Here is a 21,360-nt window from a genome sequence, read left to right as displayed (position 1 = left end):
CAAGTCACCCTAGATGGACCCACAGTACCAAATACTGTAAGTCCTTCCTGTTCCTACTCCATGTGGACGGCCACTGTGAGCTACTTGTAAAGCCCTCTGATTTACTTGACTCTTCATCCATACAAGGCTTCTCATAGTTTGCATCTCACAAAGTCCTTTCCAACTCTGGAAATTTCATGACACATCCTAAAACAATGCTTAGCTTCCTTGTGTTCACCTAACATTTGTGTTTGTGTGTGTGTGTGTTTTGTTTCTTTCTTGGCTCTGTTTCTGCCCCCAGACTCCATTTTTGGCTCGCCACTCTTTAACCTTGCTCCCATCTGGTGTTGTCTTGTCTCTTATGAGTGCAACCCCTGAAGTTCCTCTGACCCTTTGGACTGGAGGTCTTCCTGTCCCCTTGCTTTCTCCTGTGGATCAGTTCTTCTGCTAGTAGTGCTTTCTGACTGACCCCCATTGAGAGGTCTCTCACACTTGGCACACTCCAGCTAAATCAGGGAGCAATCGTGGTGCACTGCACCTCAGGACAACCCGAAGCAAACGCTTCCTAGGACTGATTTGAAAGGCTCTGTCCCTAAATGTCCAGCACACTTCTTCCTCGGAGCCCCATGTTAAAAGTTGTATTTGTTAATGTTTTTTCCTCTCATTCTCCTTTTCTGCTCCACAGCAAAACCTGCTAACGATGGAGCAGATTGTCTCGGTGGAAGAGACGCAAATAAAAGACAAGAAGTGCATCTTGTTACGAATCAAAGGAGGGAAGCAGTTTGTTCTGCAGTGTGAGGTGAGAGCACGCTTTTATTCAAGACAACTCCAATTTTGACCTTGTGATATACTCGAGCAAGTTTGTCGCATTTTGTCATGGTGGGTGTGTGGGGAACGGGGCCTTCAGCGAGCTTTGAGAATTGACACTTGGGGCCGTGGTTGCATAACTCAGAACAGAACCTTGGATCAGCGTGCTTCGGACTGCCCTGCTGATGTAAGGTCGACATGATTGGAGTTTCCATGAGTTTTGCTTTCTTTGCAGAGTGATCCCGAGTTTGTGCAGTGGAAGAAGGAGCTGACAGAGGCCTTCCTTGAAGCCCAGAAACTGCTGCGTCGGGCCCCCAAGGTCATTGTCAAGACACGGGCTCCCGTCGTGGAGTTGTCCAAGCCTCCGTTGACCCACCGAAGTAGCAATGGTCTCTAGAGAAGGGACAGAATGCTTCTCCTCCGTGACAGTGCCCCCTGGCGCCCGGTCCCCTGCTTGGTTTCAGCATCGGACAAGGACGTTTGTATATATTTGATGACATATCACAAGATGTTAATTTTTCTCCTCGGGCCGGAGGCCGCACTGTGCTACTGTATTTGGCTGGGTGTCCCTCCCAGCTCACTCGTTTATTTTGTTTTTAATTTGACTGCGGCAGCTTGGGAAAGTGAAAGTGTCTTGGATTCCGCTTACTCTGAGCCCCCCCACAGCCCCTCCTCTCCTGGCATCTTGTGTTTTTTTCCACCATTTTTTTTTTTTTTTTTTATTTAACCTTTGAACTTAATTGGTGAAAAGAGCCAGCAGGAGGCAATGTGGCTGCTTTATTTTGTTTGGAAATAAGAAATTAATGTGAATTTGGGGCAGGGGTAGTGGTCCCACCAGGCAGCCACCCTGGAGACCATTTTTATCTTCGTACATGTTTGCTGCAGCATCGCCAAGGGAGCCCCTCCACGTAACTCCCACCCTCTAGCGACTCCAGCCCCTTGGCTGGCATCTCCTTTTAGTGGATCTGCTGGGAGAGACTCTGGTTTTGCTTGGACAACTGGAGGGGAAGCAGAAACACGTTGTGTGTGGGTGGGTGGGTGGGGTGGGGGGGGCTTTGAAAGGGGCCCAGGGGTCAATGGGGTAGTTTTGTTCTCTGCATTTTTGTTTTTTTTACGCAAGCCTTTGTCTGTTTTTTTTTCTCTCAATGTGCCATAAGGTGCCAAGGAAGTGAACATGTCTGAGTGTTGCAAATGATGGCATTTAAAATAAAAAATGCCATGTTCACTTAAGCAGGGATTGGGTGGGAATTTGACCGGCTTTTTAGTTGGGCTTTTATCTTCAATTTTTATTTGTACGTGCCACTGTGATTTTCATAATAGAAAGCTGGCAGTGCCCATGAAGAGTCAAGGACTTCTTTCCAGTCCAGTGTCCTGCCGGCGAGTCTGAGACAAGGTCTGTATATTTGAATTTTGTTTCTTTTTCTTTTAAAAGAGGAGAAAGGCATCTTCACCCCGGAAACAAATGGAGGGCCAGCGGATTGCTCGCTGGCGCCCTCTGCTGGTTTCCCTGATTCCTGGTTATGCGTTGCCTGTTGAAGTGCTTAGTGTGATTCTGGCTGCAGACACAGGCTGGGCTTTGGTGGGCGTGTGATTTTACATTTACATTTACATCATTTAGCAGACGCTCTTATCCAGAGCGACTTACAACAGTGCTTAGTAGTCTACGACTGTTCTTCAGTCTTTAAGGCTAGGATTAAATCTACTGTCATTAAACAAGTTACCGCTGACCAAGTTGTATACAAAACCCTGCTAGAAGAAAATAGTAAGTTAGTACAAAATTTTTTTTTTTTTGAAAAAAAGGGTAGAAAAAAAAGTATGGGGACTTTAGTCCAAGTGCTGTTGAAAGAAGTGTGTCTTCAGGCGACGTTTGAAGACTTGATTAGTCCAGGGTCAGGTGATTAACATGGGGTTGCCAGGGAGAGGGACACTCCTGCCTGGCGAAGGACTGAATTAAGTAAGGTCGGGAAGAGTGGCAGAAAATGAAATGCACTGCATGCCTTGTGGCACCTGTGTGTACTGCTGCGCTCTACTGGTGCCATTCTCATTCTAATGATACTGCAGCTGGCACTGCTGGTTTTCCCCATTCTCTTTATAGCCTCCGTGGTTTTTAAGCTGGTACTAGTTGCAGTGGCAGCACAAGTTTCCGAACACACGTGTGCCAACACCCAATGTGTTGGTTGTCTTGGTAGTCGTTTTAGATTCCTTTTATGAAAACCAAAGTCAGGCTCTCTGATTTCTGCTCTGCCTTAAAGTGGTTAGGCAGGGGGTCTGCCAGGTTTGTGAATCGTGGCAAAGTTGGCACAGCTCTTTCTGCCAGTCTTACCACCTTTGCTTTCTCGAATCTTGCCTTGGCCAGAAAAGCCCTCTTCATCTGAAATATATAGATAGATAACAAGATATTTTTGGATAATTGTTGGCCCAGGGATTTTTTTTTTATTGTGTTAATCTTTATTAAAAACAAATGAAATCTAGCAGAACTGGACTAAGTTCAGAATCGGCTGGCCCGCTTTAAGGAGACTGGTGGTGGGTTTTATTAGTTTTGGGGGTTACAAAAATCAAGCACACTGAACACCTGCAGCTGCACAGCTTCCAGTTTGGGTGAAGCGGTTACTGGTAGCCCTGCACCCCCAGAGAACTGGGATGATTCTCCTGCCAGTGTCTTTATTCTTGCTGTTTGTTGTATGTATTTATTTTTTGTAAATTCTCTCCACTAAATCGGCAGGAGTGGTACGTGTGATTTGTTTTCCCCCCTGCCGCCACCCCTTTGGGGTACACGAATGTTACTTTTCAAACGCAGTGTTAACGTTTCCTCACGTTGGTGTGCAGCCGACTGCCGGATGTGTCTTTCCCTGCCGGATCCACGGGATTTCTGTCGACGCCAATTGCAAAGAGCCCCCCGATTCATCACGGGTTTGGGAGTCTGCTGCTGCAGTGGATTTGTAAATATCTTTAGATATTGTAACTATAAGATTCATAATTTGTTTTATTCTGGGTTTTCCTATTTATTGTGTGTTCTGGAGAGTCGTAGGTGTGCTCCTGGTAGAAACCCTCACTGCACGTCTCTCCCTTCAGCACCATGTTTATTCCCGGTTTACATTCGTGAAAGGTTTCTCTCTGTGATGTGCCATGCCTGGTAATGGCAGCTGCTGCTAGCCGGGCTCCTTTACTTTATTTTGCCCCCTTTTTTATTTTTATTTTTTAAATTCTTTTTGAATTCTCTGTTCTGATTTGGGACAGTTTAGGGATGCTTATGTGTGTTGGTGAAACTGCTCGTATTAAAGAAAACAAACCCAGCATATGTGGGGCCTCTCATCTGGTCTGCTGCTTTCTTCTGCTCTCCGTGTGCCTTTTGGGTTGGGGTCGCGCCACCGTGGGTGGGCACCAGCTCATTACTGTGTCTGTCACACATTGTGAACATCATCTTTATATTTTTGTTGTTTCTGGAACTCTTACACTGTTTCTGTATCGGGAGTCCTGGCCTTGGCAGTGACTTGGATGGGGAGGGAGGGAAGACATTTATATGTGGAGCCTGTTCATGCAGCATTGGGCACAAGGCAGGAATGGGCACTGTGCCAGCCTACCACAGGGTTCACACACACATTTCAGGTTTAATGTCATGTGTACACCGGGCATGATGCGATGGAATCTGTACTGGCATGTCTGCTCTGAACAGTGACAACGGCCCACACAAACAGTAGCCAGCGGAGTCAGTGCCATAGGTGCTTTATGGGCTCCAGTTTGTCTGCATCTCTGGTGCTTCCTTCTATGTTGCAGTATTTGGCATTATGGGTGCCTGTGGATAGAAGCAGCCACTGAATCTCCGGGTGTGACTGCCAGTGGCCCAGAAGGGAAGAGTAAGAAGAGTGACGTGCAGGACGGCGGAGGTCTTTGATCATCCTGATTGCCATCCAAAGGCAGTGACTTTTATATCTGTATGTGCTAAGCAGAAAGCAGGCTGGCACCAGTCACATTCTGTGCCACTGTCGCCAACCAGGGGCAGTACCACAGCCAGGCACCTCTAGAAGTCTGTGAGTACAAATGGAAGCTTTCCTAAGACATGACGGATAAGAGCTAAAATGCGACCTTGAAGATCAATCAGAAATGTACAAGTGGTCCAACCTGCATGACTGGCATAGAGCCATATGATGATAAAGCTGGTGCAGCTCTTTGGGCCCAAGCATGCGCTGAGGAAGAGGAGCACAAATGTGTGACTTGACACACTTCAGGTACAAACGGGATGAATTGTGAATGCTGGCTGGTTATCTAACGTCTCTTGTTGTTGTTACGGGGATGCCATGCGCTCCGCGACGTCTAATGTAGTTGGCAGCTAATGGCGGTTTCAGCCAGGCAAGTGGGCCCACCGCTTCAGAGTTTACGGTCTGCACCAGACGGGCCAGGCCCTCGCTATACGAGGTTAGAAACGGCGGGCTGGGTTGTACTGGAGCTCCGACTGTCATGGCCGAGTTTCCCAGTTTTGCGCAGGGCACTAGTTGTAAAATGGCACGGAGCACTGGTGTCCTGCGTGTGGGGAGGGCGTAGTGACGCAGGAGTGGCTGGCGGGTGACACACATTGGTGGTGGCAGCAGTGAATCCTCACTGTCTGTGTGAAGCACTTGGTGTGGGTTAGGAAAGCGCGTTATAGATGGTATTAATTCACTTTTATTAAGGTGTTGCCGTATGCGTGGATCTCCCATGGAAAGCCCTTCTGCATTACGCAAGTTCAGAGGTGTAAATAATGTGAAGGCGTCTGTAGCGGTAAAGGAAAATAACTGCGACTGGTAGTGAAGTTATACTCTTAACAATGAGGCACTGCATAATGTGAGGAGTTAAAGTAGGGGGGTGTCAGCGCCGGGCCCGACCCCACGCCATCTCGCCACTTTAACCGAAGGCCTCTGAGCCGGTAAGCCAGTGGAGATGAACCCCTCTAAGCGCTGTGCGCTGTTAAGAGAGTGGGCACCACCCTGAGCAGAAAGATGGGGTGAAACAAGCGTGAATTACAGCAACGTAATTGTTAAAAATAAAATGAACGTGTTAAAAAAAAAAAAAAAAAAGTTTCGTGCCACATTCCACATTAAAGAAGGAAGAGCGATGGGGTCACTGGGATTGTAATGTGACGTTCGCATCACAAAATACACGGCGGTTCCGCGGAGGGAGACCCCCGTGTCAGTCCTCTGCTAGTCACACCGCCGTCCCTTCGGTTTTGTCTCGCCTGCCGCCCAGTTTCGCTGGCGTGTACTGACCCCTCTAGGTGACAGATCCTAGTGCCGCCCCGTGTCCCCTCCCCGCCTGCCGCGTCCCTCCAGCTGCTCCTGTCAGTCTCCTCCTCGGCCGCCCCTGGAGACTGTTGCCAGGGTAGAAATAGCAACTGCTCGTCTGTGATTGGCTGCCTCCACATCAAGTTATTTATACGCTGAAGAGTGCAGTTTCTCAGGTACTCGGGTCCCTTAATATGGAGTCGTGCCCACCTCCAGTCGACTTATCCCAGTCCTTGTATTTCGTAGACCATACCTGACACAAGGGTATTTGCGATTATTGTATTGTGGAAACGCTCTTATCAAGAGTGGGTCGCATTATGTGGCTGGTGATATTGCTGGATGGCACGCCATGAACGCTCCTAAATTATGTACAGCTTTTCTTGAATACACGTCAAGAGGTTAATTGGTGTGTGGGGTTTTATATGATGTCACTTGCGTCTGCCTTAGCACCCGGATGAATGACGTTAACTCCATATCTGGGTGAGTAGGATAAATATTTATAGCACTGATGTGAGCCATTGGCGACTGCAGCCACCAGGGGGCAGCAGCACATGCTAGTGCGGGAGTTGTAGCCTTGCCGCGCACGTTGAGCGGAGCTGCTGCTTAACTCCTGAGTGACACCCAACAGTAGAAATGCCAGATGTAATCCTGTCGCCCGACAGCTGGAGGCGCACCAGTTAGCACATCAAGTTATGCTAATGATCAATCCACTGGCCCCCCTGAATGGGTGAGCTGACCTCCAAGGTCAATGAATAATAAGGCACCCCACTTTGACGATAACACAAAAGGCACTATAAGGCACTATATAAAGAAAGCGAATCACTGGCAGTTGACTTTATGCCCCCTAAAGATAGTCCAGATAATTCTGACAGCTCATGGGCTGCAGGGGAAACATTGCGACTGGGTCAATTGTCAGTGATTCACTCTCTTTATATAGTGCCTTTCGTAACCGAGAGCTCGTGGTTATCATCACAGTGAGGTGTCTCCACCTGCTTCCAGCCCCCCAGAGCTCGGGGCAGCTGCTGCCAAGCCCTGCCCAAACTGGGCTGTGAGGGGCTATTTTTAGTGTCAGCTCTTCAGCGGGCAGCTGCTGTCCTCGTTACTCTGAAGAGGAGAGGGTCTGCAGAACGGCTCCTGTCTCCACAACACCCTCAAGTTGTTTGCGCCTTGTCTTTCTGCCTCTTTTTTTTTTTCTTTCTTTCTTTGCCCTTGGGGTCCCTAAAACTTAAGTTTGAAGGTAAGTGTACTGCTACTTGTGTGTGTTGGGTGGGATTTTTGGACTGTTAGGCCCAGACCGCGGCCATCTAAGGGGATTCTAGGTCAGCAGGGGAGTGCAGGCCTTGTGATCGCTGAGGTGCAGCGCAGGCTTGTGGGGCTGCTCTGGTGGGCTCTATTTTTAGGTGGCTCTCTCAGCCAGGGTCTGTTGTAGTGGTGGACTCCAGCAGCCTGCTGATTACATCGACACACACTGCTAACTTCTACAATTGTGTTTTCTTCATTTTGGTGTTGGGGGTGAAATGTCCAGCAGAGCAGCAACCCCTCCAGTTGGTGTTCAGCCAGACACTTGACTTGGCTTACGGGTGCCATATTTGGTGCTTCTCACATTTCCATTTGTTTACACAAAGAAGGTGTCTGTGGGCGTTGCATGGCACCGGGGTGCTTCAAGGAGGAGGTGCGCCTGACCATGAGAAGGCCCAGAGCATGGGCTTTGAGTTTGAAGATGTAACCTTGTGAAGTGGCAGGACGGCAGAGCCTCTCTGTGGAGTGTGCAGGCTGTGCTGGTCTGAGGCGAGGGGGCCTGCTGGCTGTCCAGTGTGTGTGTCTTTGTGAAGCTCCATTCTGTGTATGTAAATGTGCTGCAGAAGTAGGTGTTGGTCTGTGGGCAAGAAATGGGCAAGAAATGGGGAGATGAGCTCGACACCCGCTGGCCCTCTCTGGTCACACATCCGTATCGGTCAATGGTTCAAATGTCTGGCTGCAGTGTGTGTGTGTGTGTGTGTCTGTAGGCAAGGATGGTGTGCCATGTGTTTGTTGTTCTGGGGACTTCTTAGTGTGCAGTCAGTAGGCCTGATGCAGTGCTTGTGTAGGCGACATGGAAGTGTGTGTGTGTGTGTGTGTGTGTTTGGACACAGTGGGTGTACTCCATGCTTATGTATGCTAGTGTAGGTATCCTCTGTGAGGGCAGACATTGTGGAAAGTGCACTGTGTGTGAGAAGGCTGTGACTGAGGACATTGTGCACTGTGTGTGTGTGAAGGCTGTGACTGAGGACATTGTGCACTGTGTGTGTGAAGGCTGTGACTGAGGACATTGTGCACTGTGTGTGTGTGAAAGCTGTGACTGAGGACATTGTGCTTGTGTGTGTGTGTGAAGGCTGTGACTGAGGACATTGTGCTTGTGTGTGTGTGAAGGCTGTGACTGAGGACATTGTGCACTGTGTGTGTGTGAAGGCTGTGACTGAGGACATTGTGCACTGTGTGTGTGTGAAGGCTGTGACTGAGGACATTGTGCACTGTGTGTGTGTGAAAGCTGTGACTGAGGACATTGTGCTTGTGTGTGTGTGTGAAGGCTGTGACTGAGGACATTGTGCTTGTGTGTGTGTGAAGGCTGTGACTGAGGACATTGTGCACTGTGTGTGTGTGAAGGCTGTGACTGAGGACATTGTGCTTGTGTGTGTGTGAAGGCTGTGACTGAGGACATTGTGCACTGTGTGTGTGTGAAGGCTGTGACTGAGGACATTGTGCACTGTGTATGTGTGAAAGCTGTGACTGAGGACATTGTGCTTGTGTGTGTGTGTGAAGGCTGTGACTGAGGACATTGTGCTTGTGTGTGTGTGAAGGCTGTGACTGAGGACATTGTGCTTGTGTGTGTGTGAAGGCTGTGACTGAGGACATTGTGCACTGTGTGTGTGTGAAAGCTGTGACTGAGGACATTGTGCACTGTGTGTGTGTGAAGGCTGTGACTGAGGACATTGTGCACTGTGTGTGTGTGAAGGCTGTGACTGAGGACATTGTGCACTGTGTGTGTGTGAAGGCTGTGACTGAGGACATTGTGCACTGTGTGTGTGTGAAGGCTGTGACTGAGGACATTGTGCACTGTGTGTGTGTGAAGGCTGTGACTGAGGACATTGTGCACTGTGTGTGTGTGAAGGCTGTGACTGAGGACATTGTGCACTGTGTGTGTGTGAAGGCTGTGACTGAGGACATTGTGCTTGTGTGTGTGTGAAGGCTGTGACTGAGGACATTGTGCTTGTGTGTGTGTGAAGGCTGTGACTGAGGACATTGTGCACTGTGTGTGTGTGAAAGCTGTGACTGAGGACATTGTGCACTGTGTGTGTGTGAAGGCTGTGACTGAGGACATTGTGCACTGTGTGTGTGTGAAGGCTGTGACTGAGGACATTGTGCTTGTGTGTGTGGATTCGAGCCTGTGTGTCTGGGAGGCAGTAATCGCTGTGTTTGTTGTTCATTCTGCTGCCCTCTGCTGGTTTGCTCATAGATCAGCACTAAGTGTGTTTCCCCTTGTGGAGTCCCCGGTGTGTGTGTGTGTGTGTGGTTTTCGAGTCGGCGCTCAGCCAGTGTGTCTTTATATTCGGTGGGTTCTCTTACTGCTGCACACTGCACGTCCCCTGTAAGGCTCTCACTTTGTGTGGCACTGCCCTCCTTGTGTGTCTCTCTGCATGTCACTGGGTGGCCACCTCTCACACCCTGTTCTTTCTGTGTCTCCTTGTGTTTTTTTTTTTTTTCTTCATTCAACCAGAGGACACCACCGTCACCATCATCATCATCATCACCTTCATCCTTTCCATGCCAGCCTCCTCCTGGCACCCATTCCAGATTCCCTTGTGTGACGTGAGCCACCCCAGAAGTGTAGCGCCATGGCCATCTCCTCGCGCCTGGCCTTATGGGAACAAAAGGAAAGTGACGTGTTTCCTGCATGTGCCTGCCAAGATGCCAGCATGCCGCCTGCTGCAGGGTTTCTTTCTTTCTTGTTTTGTTTTCGCTGTCTGAGCCCCATGTACTGTACCAGCCTGTCTTTATGGGAGAGCCACTGTGCCTTCGTGAAGTCTGGCAGTTGGAGTGTAGACTGAGGGTTAACCCGCACAGAGATGCCCGTAGGGGTGGGGTTTGGGGCCGAGTGGCACATTACTGTGTTATCAGTAATGACTGCCAGGCCTGTGTGTGTAAATTTAAACAAGCAGCTCAGCAGGGCACAGTAAAATCACCGGCAGGACACCAGTTGGCACACCCACATGCCACTAGAGGGCTTCTGTTATTCACTCAGTCTGTAACTGTGCTTTACATAACGCGGCCCTTCTTCACTGCATTTAGAAAGCTGAAGATGAAAGGCGCTAGATATGCCAGAAATGTCTGGTAGCTTGAATGGAAGCCTGTCAGGTGGCTCATGGATTGGATGCCAGGCTCCCCACTGTAAGTGTGAACAATGGCTGCATTATACTCGTGTGGAGCGTGAGGTGATCACCATGATCTCTGGGGCCTTGGACGGGACCCTGTTCAGTTCTAAAATCTCCCATTTTTCCTCCATAAGAATACTGAAGGAATGTGGCCTATGAAAATGTGTAGACAGAGGCCCACACTCCGCGTCACTGCCCAGTCAACTGCCCAGTCCACTCCAATGGCCTCCTTCCCTTGTCCAGCACTTACCCCCCCTTTCCCCCCCCTTACTCCTACTCTGTGTGCTTCCCTGTCACTGGTTTGGCCCTAATGGTCCAATTTCTGATCTTGAACCCTTTGGTCTAAGCAGCTTTTAGTGTCGACCTTTCTTACTGTACGCTGACAAAGATGAGCATTTTGGGGGTCTCTGCCTGCATGTGGCTGTGGGGGGGAGTTGCAGGGTTTCTCTTTATAAGTGTCAATCTTGGCACCTCATGATCAGTGTGGTGGTCCCATTGTGTGTCCTACACCTGACCTCCCTATTGTATAAACAGATCAGAGAGGAAGATAAGAGACCACCTTCAGCAGCTTCACCTCTGCTCTCCGCTGTCCCAGGGGGCTTCATCAAACAGCTTGTGCGTGAGACGGAAAAAGAGGCCAAGAACAAAGTCTCTGAAACCCTGGACAAAAAACTGGTGAGTGTCTGGGTCAACATCGCGGTGGGGGTCTAGAATAACGTCACAACTGGGTTATAAGGACGAGTAGCCATGGCTCACAATCTAGAACAATCACAGCAGGTAGGAAAACCTCTGATCTAGAAGAGGGTCATCTGTGTCCACAGGAATGTAGCTTGATCTCCCAGTATCTGCACACGTCTTCAAGAGGCTGACTAGCACACATGAACTAGAACAGCTCTCCACCTAAAATCTAGAAAAGCTACTTGCTATCCCAACGCCCACACAGGAGTGTCCCTCTTATGTTCTAGAAAGGCTGCATGCCCTCTCAGTGCCTATAGGTGTCTACTGTACCTGATCCTGAACAACTCACTTCTTGTACCCCAATGATCATGAGCAAGCCCCTTAACAATACTATAACAACAGCCAGTTACACGGCTCCTGGGATCCAGGCAAGTTAGAAACGTTCACTGTTGCCGTTATCTAGAGCACTGATTCGTGAGTATGGCTAGGATTTAGACTATTTTCTGTTACAATAACTTTACAATCTAGAACATTGTGTGTTGTTTTCCCCACAGCTAGTGCAGTTGCCGAATATCACAACATCCATTCATTTTGACGACACTAGTACACCCAGAATATAGAAGGGCAGCTTTGGTAATATTGAAGTCAATCAGTCATGGGTTCCCCAGTCATCTACAAAATGGCAAATCTAGAATTGCACTGGGTTGCTCTACTCGATGATCTGGACATGATACACACTTACAGTATCTACACCGGAGCTCATTAGCACCTCATGGTCTACATCATCACCTGTTAGAAGGTGTACACTAGACAACATCCCTCCATGGTCATTCCCTGTCGGGGTCTGATCTTGGATTGAATCAGACCCACCTGCTCCAGAAATCACAATGAATTATCAAGGGTTCTCTCAGGTTGAGGATCACCAGTCCCCAGTGGTCCAGACTGACCAGTTGTCTGTTAGTGCTGTGTCCCACCTTTACCATTCTTTTGGTCTCCATTAGCAACCCAGTAAGCTCAGCGATAGTCTTGTCCTGCCATTTTGGACAACTACAGAAGAAGGTACTGATTCAGGAGAGATGTCTGCCCACGTCAAGCTACTTGTGAATGGTCTCCCTGGTGATTCCAAGACAATGGGAACGCTGGTCACCATCAAACCAAAGGCCACAACAAGACTACCAGGCAGGCAGACTTCCCCCATCCTGGGACATAAGGACAAAGATGTGCCTTCGAAGGGGACATCAGCATATTACGACCAGAACACTGCAGCAGAAAGGCAAGTGAGGGAGACACCAGTGGAGAGGGAAGACATCCTTGCAGGCCCTCAGGAACAGGACATGGATGTTGGGACAGACCACCAAGAGCAGACGGTGGATATCAGTGAAGATCACCAAGACCAGCAGAACTTGGATGCCAGCACAAACGATCAGAAGCAGCAGAATGAGGACACCGGTGTAGACGACCAAGAGCAGCAAAACATGGACATCAGTGCAGATCAGCAACAGCAGAATGTGGATGTGCAGCAGGTGAGATCCTCGACACTTTTTTTCTAGATCTTTCCCACTCATGTTCTTCTGTTGTCAGCTCTGCATTGCTGACTGGTATCTCCCTGCAGGCCAAGGTGTGGTACAAAGCTGGAGACGCGTGGCTTGTGCAGAAGGATGGCTTCACACTTGGTAAGCCCTTGACTACCCAATGGGTGTCTATCCTATTTTTTTCTTTCTTAATGTGACACAAAGTGTGATTTTTTGTGAAGGTAAGACGTGTTCAGGTGAAACAGGCGCCATATTCCCCCCAACACACACACACACCCACCCAGTCTTCAATACAATGGAACTTCAGATTCAAAGACGATAAATTCTACAATAAAGGGGCGATTCCGTCAAATGAAGACACTTCACTAGAGACTGTTGCCTTGTCTCTTCAATTAGGCTCACGGTAATATGGGGCCCTCTTCTGGCTAACAGCAGAATGACCGTGTGTGTTCACATCGCTGCGGTGTCCAGGAGAGGGCAGCATTTTCAGTTACTTTCTATGCCTGATCTGCGTCAACAGTGACTGAGCTGAGGCCAGATGTGGGGACTCCTGATCTCCCAGCTGGACTTTCTCGTATTTGCCTGCAAAGTGATGGGACGGAGATGGAGGTGAATACCGATATGCTGGAAAAGGTGAGCAGCTTGCCATGCAGGACTCCCAGATTCACTTTGCATCTACTGTCCAATCATGTCACTGGACTCTGTGCTGCCTACTTCTTTTCTTACCAGGTCAATCCCCCCAAACTGGACCTCGCAGAGGACCTCTCCCAGCTGGTCAGCGTGAATGAATCCAGTGTCCTGCATACTCTGCGCTCCCGAATGAACAAGCAGCTCTGGCACACTGTAGTGGGCCGTAATCTGTTAGTGGTCAAGCCTCCTAAATTCCCCTCTTTCAGTGGTAAGGTAGGTGCCACCAGCTTCATGAGCTGGTCCGAGATGTACCTTAACATGGCATCTGCTGCCATTGATTGGCAGACTGCTCACCAGTCTCTTTAATTCCCCTTTCTTCACTTCCAAAAAGTCCGGGAAAGGGCGCAAAGCAGAGGCCGTGCCACTACAAATCCAGTCACTTGTGCAGCGGACCTACTGGAATATGGTGATTCAGAGGAAGGACCAAAGTATTGTGCCTATGGGTCGTAGTGGAGCTGGCAAAACCACTTGCTGCCAAGCCATTTTGGAGAGCCTCATACGGACGGCTGGCAATGCAGACTGCACAGTTACAGGTTAAGTATCAAGAGGTGGGCATGGAGATGGAGAACGGGCATCTTAGCACTGGTCAGATGCCACATGGAGAGGAGCAGAAGGCTGCATCTGTGAAGTAGTATGGCTTGAGGATGTGGGCAGAGGGGCACATCTAGAATTTCCTGTGCACCACAGAGGTGGTGGGCATTGGTGCACACACAGAATGCAGTTTTTAATGGGGCACCTCCATAAAATCATATGAATTGAATAAGACAGTGGAGGGACACCTCTGCAAAGTAAAATGAGATGTTCACCAATAAAGTGGGCAAACTGATCCTGTTTTTTTTTTTTCCCTCCCCTTGGCAGTGGAAAAGATTCAGGCCATCTTCACAGTGTTACGGTCATTTGGGATGGTCGCAACTCCACAAAATGGCACTTCCACCCGCTTCTCCTTGGTTCTCTCTGTGGATTTCAACCATGCTGGCCGTGTGGCTGCTGCCCACCTACAGGTATTTTTATTGTTTTACACTTACCTATCCTTTTCCACGTGCTATAAAGGTGCCCATCTTCCTAATAAATCTATTCAGGTCTACTCAGATATAACCCACCACAATTGTTGCCTGCTTTAATGCCCACTGCTCTAAGTGCCACTTGAAGCTGAACAAACTGACCGTGCTGGTGTTTCTTCTTGCAGACAATGCTGCTAGAGAGATGGAGGGTGTGTCAGCGACCAGAAGGAGAGAGCAACTTCCACATCTTCTCTGAAATGTTGCTGGGACTGACTCCAGAGCTAAGGTACCACCCCCAGTATAAAGTCCACTGTCAAAAATGGCTATTCCACTAGGGGGCGCACCTTCTTCACAGAGGACTTCTTTTCCTTTTCCTTTCAGGACGCAACTGCACCTCCACCATCTTGGTGACCAAAACATGTTTGGACTTTCTGCACCCACAAAGGTATCTCGGTGTCTATTCAGGCAGAATGCCACTCAAAATACGCAGTAATTCTCACCCCCTCACTGCCCAGTTATGAGTTTCTGGACACCTGAGTGCCACCAAACCAAAAAAAATGTATTTTTTTTATATAGCATCTTGTACAGAGACACCAACTCTTTAAAACACTTCCAGCTCAGCTGCCACATGTTCATTATTTCAGTTGCCTTGTCGCTGATGGCGGACTCCTCACACATAACAACACATCTTTCTTTGGATGGTTCAACTTGCCCTGATTAATGTCTGCTGTGCCTGATGCGTCTCACATGTGCCATTTTTTCCACAGGCAGACAAGAAGCAGAGCACTTTGGCTGCATTTAGCAAGCTGCTGGCTGCTATGGAGACCCTTGGATTCACAGCCAACGAGCAGAATGCCATCTGGCACGTGCTTGCCAGTATCTACCATTTGAGTGTGGCAGGAGTATGTAAAGGTAAGCATCAAAGGAGAGCAATAGTAATCTAGAAGATGTCCACTGATACAGTGCCAATTGTCGCCATCCTTATCACACTGATGCAGTACCAACTGTGACCATCTTTATCACACTAATGTGGCACCTACCCACTCGTCACATTCTTATTACACCAATGTGGTGCCAGCTCCTGTTGTCTGTATGTTCCTGAGGTGAGGTCATGCTTATCACATTGATGGCATGCGTGCTTTCTCTATTATTATGTGGCTCCAGGCCTCCCACGTGTCTCTTTATCTTGCGCCACTTATTCTTCTGTCTGTGGTGTTTGCACCCAAGATTTTGACAAGCCTTTGGGTGTTGGCTCTTGGAGACAAATTTCAGTCCCATACTTGTTTCAATTTGGCTACTTGTGGCTGAGTCATACGTGAGTTTGTTACTTGTGGTAATTTCAGCCCAAAAGGACCCCATAAGCTGCCTGGCATGTTGGGCTCTCAAGGTGGCTCTCCTTGGTCACTAAAGCTAATTGGGATCAGGGAGTGGCACCTGCAGATGGCTTTTATTGTCTGCTGGAAGTGGCTGACTGCGGTTGGCACATACAGCAATGCCTCATGGTGTTTAGTGCCAGAAGGAGATTATGGTAAAGCCCACTACAGATGGTTTATCTCTTTTGGTTTTTAAAAATGACACATGGTGACATCTGAAGGGTGTGATAACCTCTAAGGTTTGTTTAACGGTACTTGGCTGCTGGGGACAGTTCCAAAAAGTGACAATTGACGAGGATGATGTGGTTGAGTTTTTGACTAAACAGTTGAGGTGGCCACTAGACCTGGTTTCTACCATTGGCTTATGTGGGTGACTGGTGGTAGAAAGTGACACACGATGACACTCTGTGACCAGCTTCTCTAAGATGGCTAGATTTGTTTTTTTCTTCACACTGTTCTGATTCGTTTCGTTTCTTTCTCTCTTATCCCAACCCCCCCATAAAGTGGGCCGCAAGCAGTTTCTTCATTTTGAGTCCGCCCAGTATGCCGCCCTCACGTTGGGCTGTGATGTCGAGGAGCTGACCACAGCTGTGTTCAAGCACCACCTCAAGCAGATCCTCCAGCAAGCAACAGGGGATGTGGCAGGATGTCAAGGCCAGAGAGAGGGTGGGTGCACTGAAGGTAGGCGTCAGCAGTCACCAAGGCTGTGGGGGGCTTGATTTGAATTGTAATGGGTACCATGTCAGGGGTTGGTGCCAGATGTAGATTCACTCCAATCTCCTGATTTGTAGGCCCCAAGCTGTCCGGGATGGAGTGTTTGGAAGGCTTTGCTGTTGGCCTGTATGCAGAGCTCTTTAATGCTGTGATATCGCTCATCAACAGGTAAGAAGACACAGTGACAACCAGGGCAGGGCAAGTATGAAACTGGACAGGCCAAAATCACTGTGCCCCGTTGGTAACCCGAGCCTGGACACTGTGCTGGGACCTCCAGGGTAGTGTGCACAGCTTATGCCCCTCCAGGTTTGCAGTGATATCTGGGGTGTCAGTCCAGTTGTACACCCTTAAGGCCCCTAGTTGAACCAGTCCCTGCTTTCAGGAAATGGACAGTATGCTTTGAGCTCCAATGTAATGGACTTGGAACTGGCTTAAACCAGCTAACTCTTGACAATATTCTTATGCCCATTTCACAGGTCAGTGTCCTCCAAGCAGCTTGCTCTGGCTTCCATCATAGTGGTCGACACACCAGGGTTCCTCAATCCACGCCATGGGGGTAGAGAACGGGCTGCTTGCTTCGAGGAGTTGTGCCACAACTACGTACAGGAGAGGCTGCAGGCCTTCTACCACCACAAGACGTTTGTGGAGCCATTGGAGCGATACCAAGAGGTTAGGCAGGACAAGAAACCTGCATATTCCCTACTAAAATGTTGCATAGCATCTGGGTGCTGGGCCATGGAAACCTAGCCAAGCTAAAATATTTTACTTGGTGGGCACAATCATCTGGGATGACCTCAGACTCATGCTTATCTTGTTACGCTAACTATACAAGTTGGGGTCTGATGTTCAGCTGGCACACAAGATGCAAGTCTCCAAGAGCAGTAAATCTCACATTTAAACCAGGGTCTAGAGAGCCTGTAATTACACTCTCCTTTATGTACCCAGTACCTGGCCTTTGGCCAATTGCTAGTTAGTAGATGCCCCCCTCCATCTTGCTCACACACAGTAAACTTATGACACCCCCCCCCCATTCTTCTCATCAATTAAGGCTACACCCAAAGAATGCCCGTTAGGCTTCAGTTGGCATGGTGGGGCAGTGCGATTTTTAAGGTGGCCCAGTGAAGGATGTTTCAAGGAAATTTCCCAAAATGACTGAAACACAAAAAGTAATTTTTTCCAACTCTCTTGGCCAAAGCAGCCACCCATTACGGATGGAGAGTAGTAGAGCATGGTGGCAAGTAACGCTGCCATCCTTGTTCTGTCTTTTTTCAGGAGAATGTTTCTGTCCAACTGGACATTCCAGAATGCAGCCCTGACAAGGTGGTCTCTGTAATTGATCAGACTGTAATGCAGGTGGGTGACTACTGCTCAAGGTTTACAGGGCCGTGGGCCAGGGCGATGGGTTCTTCACATCTTATTCTTCCTCTGCTAACCCAAAGGTAAAACCTTTGTCTGCTGCATCAGCTGATAAGCCACGTGGCTTGCTGTGGGTTCTTGAAGAGGAGGTGCTGACCCCTGGTTCAAGCGAGACTGTTGTCCTGAGTCGTCTGGCTGACTATTATTCCAAGCAGCCTAATGGTGGAGAAGGTGAGGTATACATTCTGATCCAAAGAACCTCCTTAGTCACGGCTTGCCAGTCAGTCACTCTCAAATTTTCTTCATCTAGGCACGCCAGCCTTGCGCCAGTGTGAGCAGCCCCTGCAGTGTGAGGTGGCCCATCAATTGGGACTGGACCCAGTGCGCTACGACCTCAGTGGATGGTTCAGCAAAGTCAAACCCAATCTGTCTACCATCAACTCCACTCAGATCTTGCAGGAGTCCAGCATGTAAGTCACGTGGACCTCGGAGTTGGGTTGGACACTAATGGTCTGCTCCTAGAGGAGGGCAGAGTCAGGGAATGGTGATGCTGCCACTCACTTAGGGTTGCTAGAGTTACTGTCCTTCACCATGGGCTTTGACTTTTTTTTAAAAATTTTTCTCATGTTTTATTCTGATCTGTCATTCTCCATTCTTCTCTGCCCTCTTCTCAGACCCTTGCTGCGCTCTTTGTTCACTGGCCACTCTAAGGTCTTACCAGTCTGCCGCTCAGTAGCCGGTCTGGAGGGCACCTCGCAACAGGTAATGCATCGGGCAGGCTGCGTGAGGCGGACTTTCAGTGGCAACCTGGCTGCTGCCCGACGGCACTCTGCCTGCGCTCTAATTAAATTTCAGGCGGTAAGTTGGGGCAAGTTTTTCCTCTTAGTGGTGTCCACCCGCCTGGTTCTTTCAGGAGGAGAGCCTCTGTTGTACTACTTCTCATTTATTCACAGGACGCTCTTATCAATCTCATAAAAAAGTCCAGCACTGTGTTCCTGCATTGCTTTGTACCTCACGTTCCTGAGGAGAACCTCCGGCACAAAGTGTTGGGCACAGAGACGGGCAGCCAATTCTGTTTTGACATCCCAATGCTGCGCACCCAGCTACGTGCTGGCCAGATTTTGGAGGCACTCCAGTTCTACAGGATGGGTAAGTCAGGATCTGTTTTTAGGCTAGCTACAGGCATCTGGAGATAGTTGAGACTGGAGATGGCAGTCTGCTCTATGCCCCTTGGTGCTTGTTTACATTTCCTGTGGCTTATTGGACAAGCTGTGATTACAGCCGAACTGCTGCCTTCAGGGTGACACTTGCAAGTTCACCCTAAGTTCCTTTAACACGTGCTTACCTGGTATGTGTTACCTGCCATATTAGGGCCTGGCCTCCTAACCAGGATGACCCTGTAATGGACAACGTGCTATTTATAACTTTACAATAGATAAGACAGTACAGCAGCTAATCAATGTGACTTGAAAGTATTTTTATTCATTTTATGTTAGCACTGAGAGACTTACAAGCATTTGCCATTGGGCTTAAAAATGTTCCTCGGGATAAATATTCATCTTTTTCTTTTTTGTTTAAATTTTGGTGAACTAAACAAACATTGTGTTGATGGTGCTTTGAGGTTGACACTTGAGTAGCCATTTGTGCCCGTGGCAGTTTAAACATTGTTCTCCAACCAATAATGGCTCAGCACCCTAGCCAGCTGAGGTACACCAGTTTCTGCAGGCTTTGCAGTCAGTGCCATCGTTATCTGTGTACCAATGTTGTTCTTATGGCATAAGCTTGCCACTCAAACACATTTACATTTTTCCATGGCTCAAATCTGACATTCTTATCCAAAGGTATGCCACATCTCATCTGACATCAAACCCGCCTCTCATATTCAAAGCCCAGATCCTAATGAACTGAGCTACAATTAAACTATTACAGCGTGGATGGCAATAAGATGTGATGGCAAAAAGGTCTCAAGTCAAACAGTGGTACCCACCAGCACATTCATATTTGCCCACTCACACCATTTAGGTGATGTTGCCTAGTATCAGCCCCATCAATGACCCCAGACACAGGTGACCAAATGAATAGCAACCTGGTGGTAGAAAACTGTCGGGCACACAAGCAGACAAGTAAAAGACAGAGCTCTGTGGATTGGGAAGCTAGTGGGAGTAGGACCAACATGGGCTCCCACAGCAACACTTTTACAGTACAGTAAACCTTGATTACCCGTCACTCGATTTACCATCAGGGAAAAAAAAAAACCCGCTAGAGCCTACCTGTTACTGTACAACTACTGCCGTGTGGTACGCTGCAAGCTTTGCACTGTAACTTGTGCCAGCGCGTAGCGTTCTTGCCCATCACCATGTGTCAGACTGCATGTTGAAATCACAGTGTCAGTTACAACCTTCAGTTTTAACAGCATTTCATAGATTTTGTCTTTTGTTATAATTAATCTACTATACCATATGTTGTTATGGACGATAAATGTGTGCATGTGGTGTTGGGATTGTCCTAAAAACTGAAATTATTAAACATTTACAAAATGGTGAAAGTGCTTCAAGTATTGACTCCATTTATGGGGTAGGAAGAACAACAGTGAACAATATAAAGCATGATGCCAACAAAACACATCGAAAATGGAAACCACGGTAATGTTCTTCTGTATTGTAATTTTTTGATTTTAAATTGTTACATTATGTTTTGTTAAGCACGGTGGCGCAGTGGTAGCGCTGCTGCCTCGCAGTTAGGAGACCTGGGTTCGCTTCCCGGGTCCTCTCTGCGTGGAGTTTGCATGTTCTCCCCGTGTCTGCGTGGGTTTCCTCCCACAGTCCAAACACATGCAGGTTAGGTGGATTGGTGATTCTAAATTGGCCCTAGTGTGTGGGTGTTTGTGTGTGTCCTGCGGTGGGTTGGCACCCTGCCCAGGATTGGTTCCCTGCCTTGTGCCCTGTGTTGGCTGGGATTGGCTCCAGCAGACCCCCCGTGACCCTGTGTTCGGATTCAGCGGGTTGGAAAATGGATGGATGTTTTGTTAATATATTGTGACGCGCTGTACGGGAGCAGTAAGGGTGGCATGAATGCTTGAATGTTATGGGACTAGGCGAGGGGTTTCTGTTCCTTAAGGGTCAGACAAGTCTGTTAGAAGATGAGTGACAGGGGAAGTTAGGAGAAAAAGGAAGGTGCGGCAGAGGGACGTTTTAAGCAGGGAGTCAGGAGACAATAAGCAGGAGTATTTGCGATATTGAGAAAAAAAGAAAAAACTGATTGGTAGGGAAAGCTTTCTTTTAATGTTTTGGAGGTGTGCGCGGTGACCCAGATAATGGAGTATAAAACAGCGTTCCGTTTGTTACGGTACAAAGACTCAAGTAAAACACAGAAAACTCTAGTACCTCTAAGTTATATTTGCATATTACACCAGTTGTTACAATATTATATGAATTAATTTTGTTAATACTATATTTTGTTAATATAGTTTTGTTTTGTAAAGAAATATGACTATTCGCTAAACTAGTTTACTGTTAATCATTTTTAAAATGGCTGTTCTGTTATCCAGCTTTTCTCTTATTTGTCCC

The 21,360-nt window shown here is 48.3% G+C and overlaps 2 protein-coding genes across 5 annotated transcripts in view; both read left to right on the top strand.

Moving 5' to 3' along the window:
• The window catches only part of grk3 (G protein-coupled receptor kinase 3), a 36,047-nt gene extending 34,246 nt beyond the window's left edge, over positions 1-1,801 (top strand). For both annotated transcript variants that reach the window (XM_051921249.1, XM_028824753.2), the window contains 2 exons: positions 665-778; positions 1,022-1,801. In XM_051921249.1, the coding sequence (XP_051777209.1) occupies positions 665-778; positions 1,022-1,183 (276 nt within the window). In that variant the 3' untranslated portion in view covers positions 1,184-1,801. The remainder of the gene's footprint in view (positions 1-664; positions 779-1,021) is intronic.
• A 7,975-nt stretch (positions 1,802-9,776) lies between these two features.
• Positions 9,777-21,360, top strand: part of LOC114668804 (unconventional myosin-XVIIIb-like) — a 35,466-nt gene continuing 23,882 nt past the window's right edge. For 2 of the 3 annotated variants that reach the window (XM_028824752.2, XM_051921041.1), the window contains exons 1-18: positions 10,910-11,125; positions 12,130-12,651; positions 12,741-12,801; positions 13,181-13,293; positions 13,390-13,563; positions 13,682-13,883; positions 14,209-14,351; positions 14,537-14,637; positions 14,733-14,796; positions 15,119-15,263; positions 16,229-16,405; positions 16,516-16,606; positions 16,915-17,107; positions 17,711-17,791; positions 17,878-18,025; positions 18,105-18,264; positions 18,469-18,652; positions 18,748-18,943. In XM_028824752.2, the coding sequence (XP_028680585.2) occupies positions 10,925-11,125; positions 12,130-12,651; positions 12,741-12,801; positions 13,181-13,293; positions 13,390-13,563; positions 13,682-13,883; positions 14,209-14,351; positions 14,537-14,637; positions 14,733-14,796; positions 15,119-15,263; positions 16,229-16,405; positions 16,516-16,606; positions 16,915-17,107; positions 17,711-17,791; positions 17,878-18,025; positions 18,105-18,264; positions 18,469-18,652; positions 18,748-18,943 (2,956 nt within the window). In that variant the 5' untranslated portion in view covers positions 10,910-10,924. Of the gene's footprint in view, positions 9,962-10,909; positions 11,126-12,129; positions 12,652-12,740; positions 12,802-13,180; positions 13,294-13,389; positions 13,564-13,681; positions 13,884-14,208; positions 14,352-14,536; positions 14,638-14,732; positions 14,797-15,118; positions 15,264-16,228; positions 16,406-16,515; positions 16,607-16,914; positions 17,108-17,710; positions 17,792-17,877; positions 18,026-18,104; positions 18,265-18,468; positions 18,653-18,747; positions 18,944-21,360 lie in introns of those variants that run through there. The other variant, XM_051921042.1, reaches the window with a different exon arrangement.

The sequence above is a fragment of the Erpetoichthys calabaricus genome, chromosome 18, assembly GCF_900747795.2.
Source record: "Erpetoichthys calabaricus chromosome 18, fErpCal1.3, whole genome shotgun sequence".
Classification (NCBI taxonomy): Eukaryota; Metazoa; Chordata; class Cladistia; order Polypteriformes; family Polypteridae; genus Erpetoichthys; species Erpetoichthys calabaricus.
The sequence above is the reverse complement of the archived record's forward strand: the minus strand, read 5'-3'. Positions and strand labels throughout refer to the sequence as shown.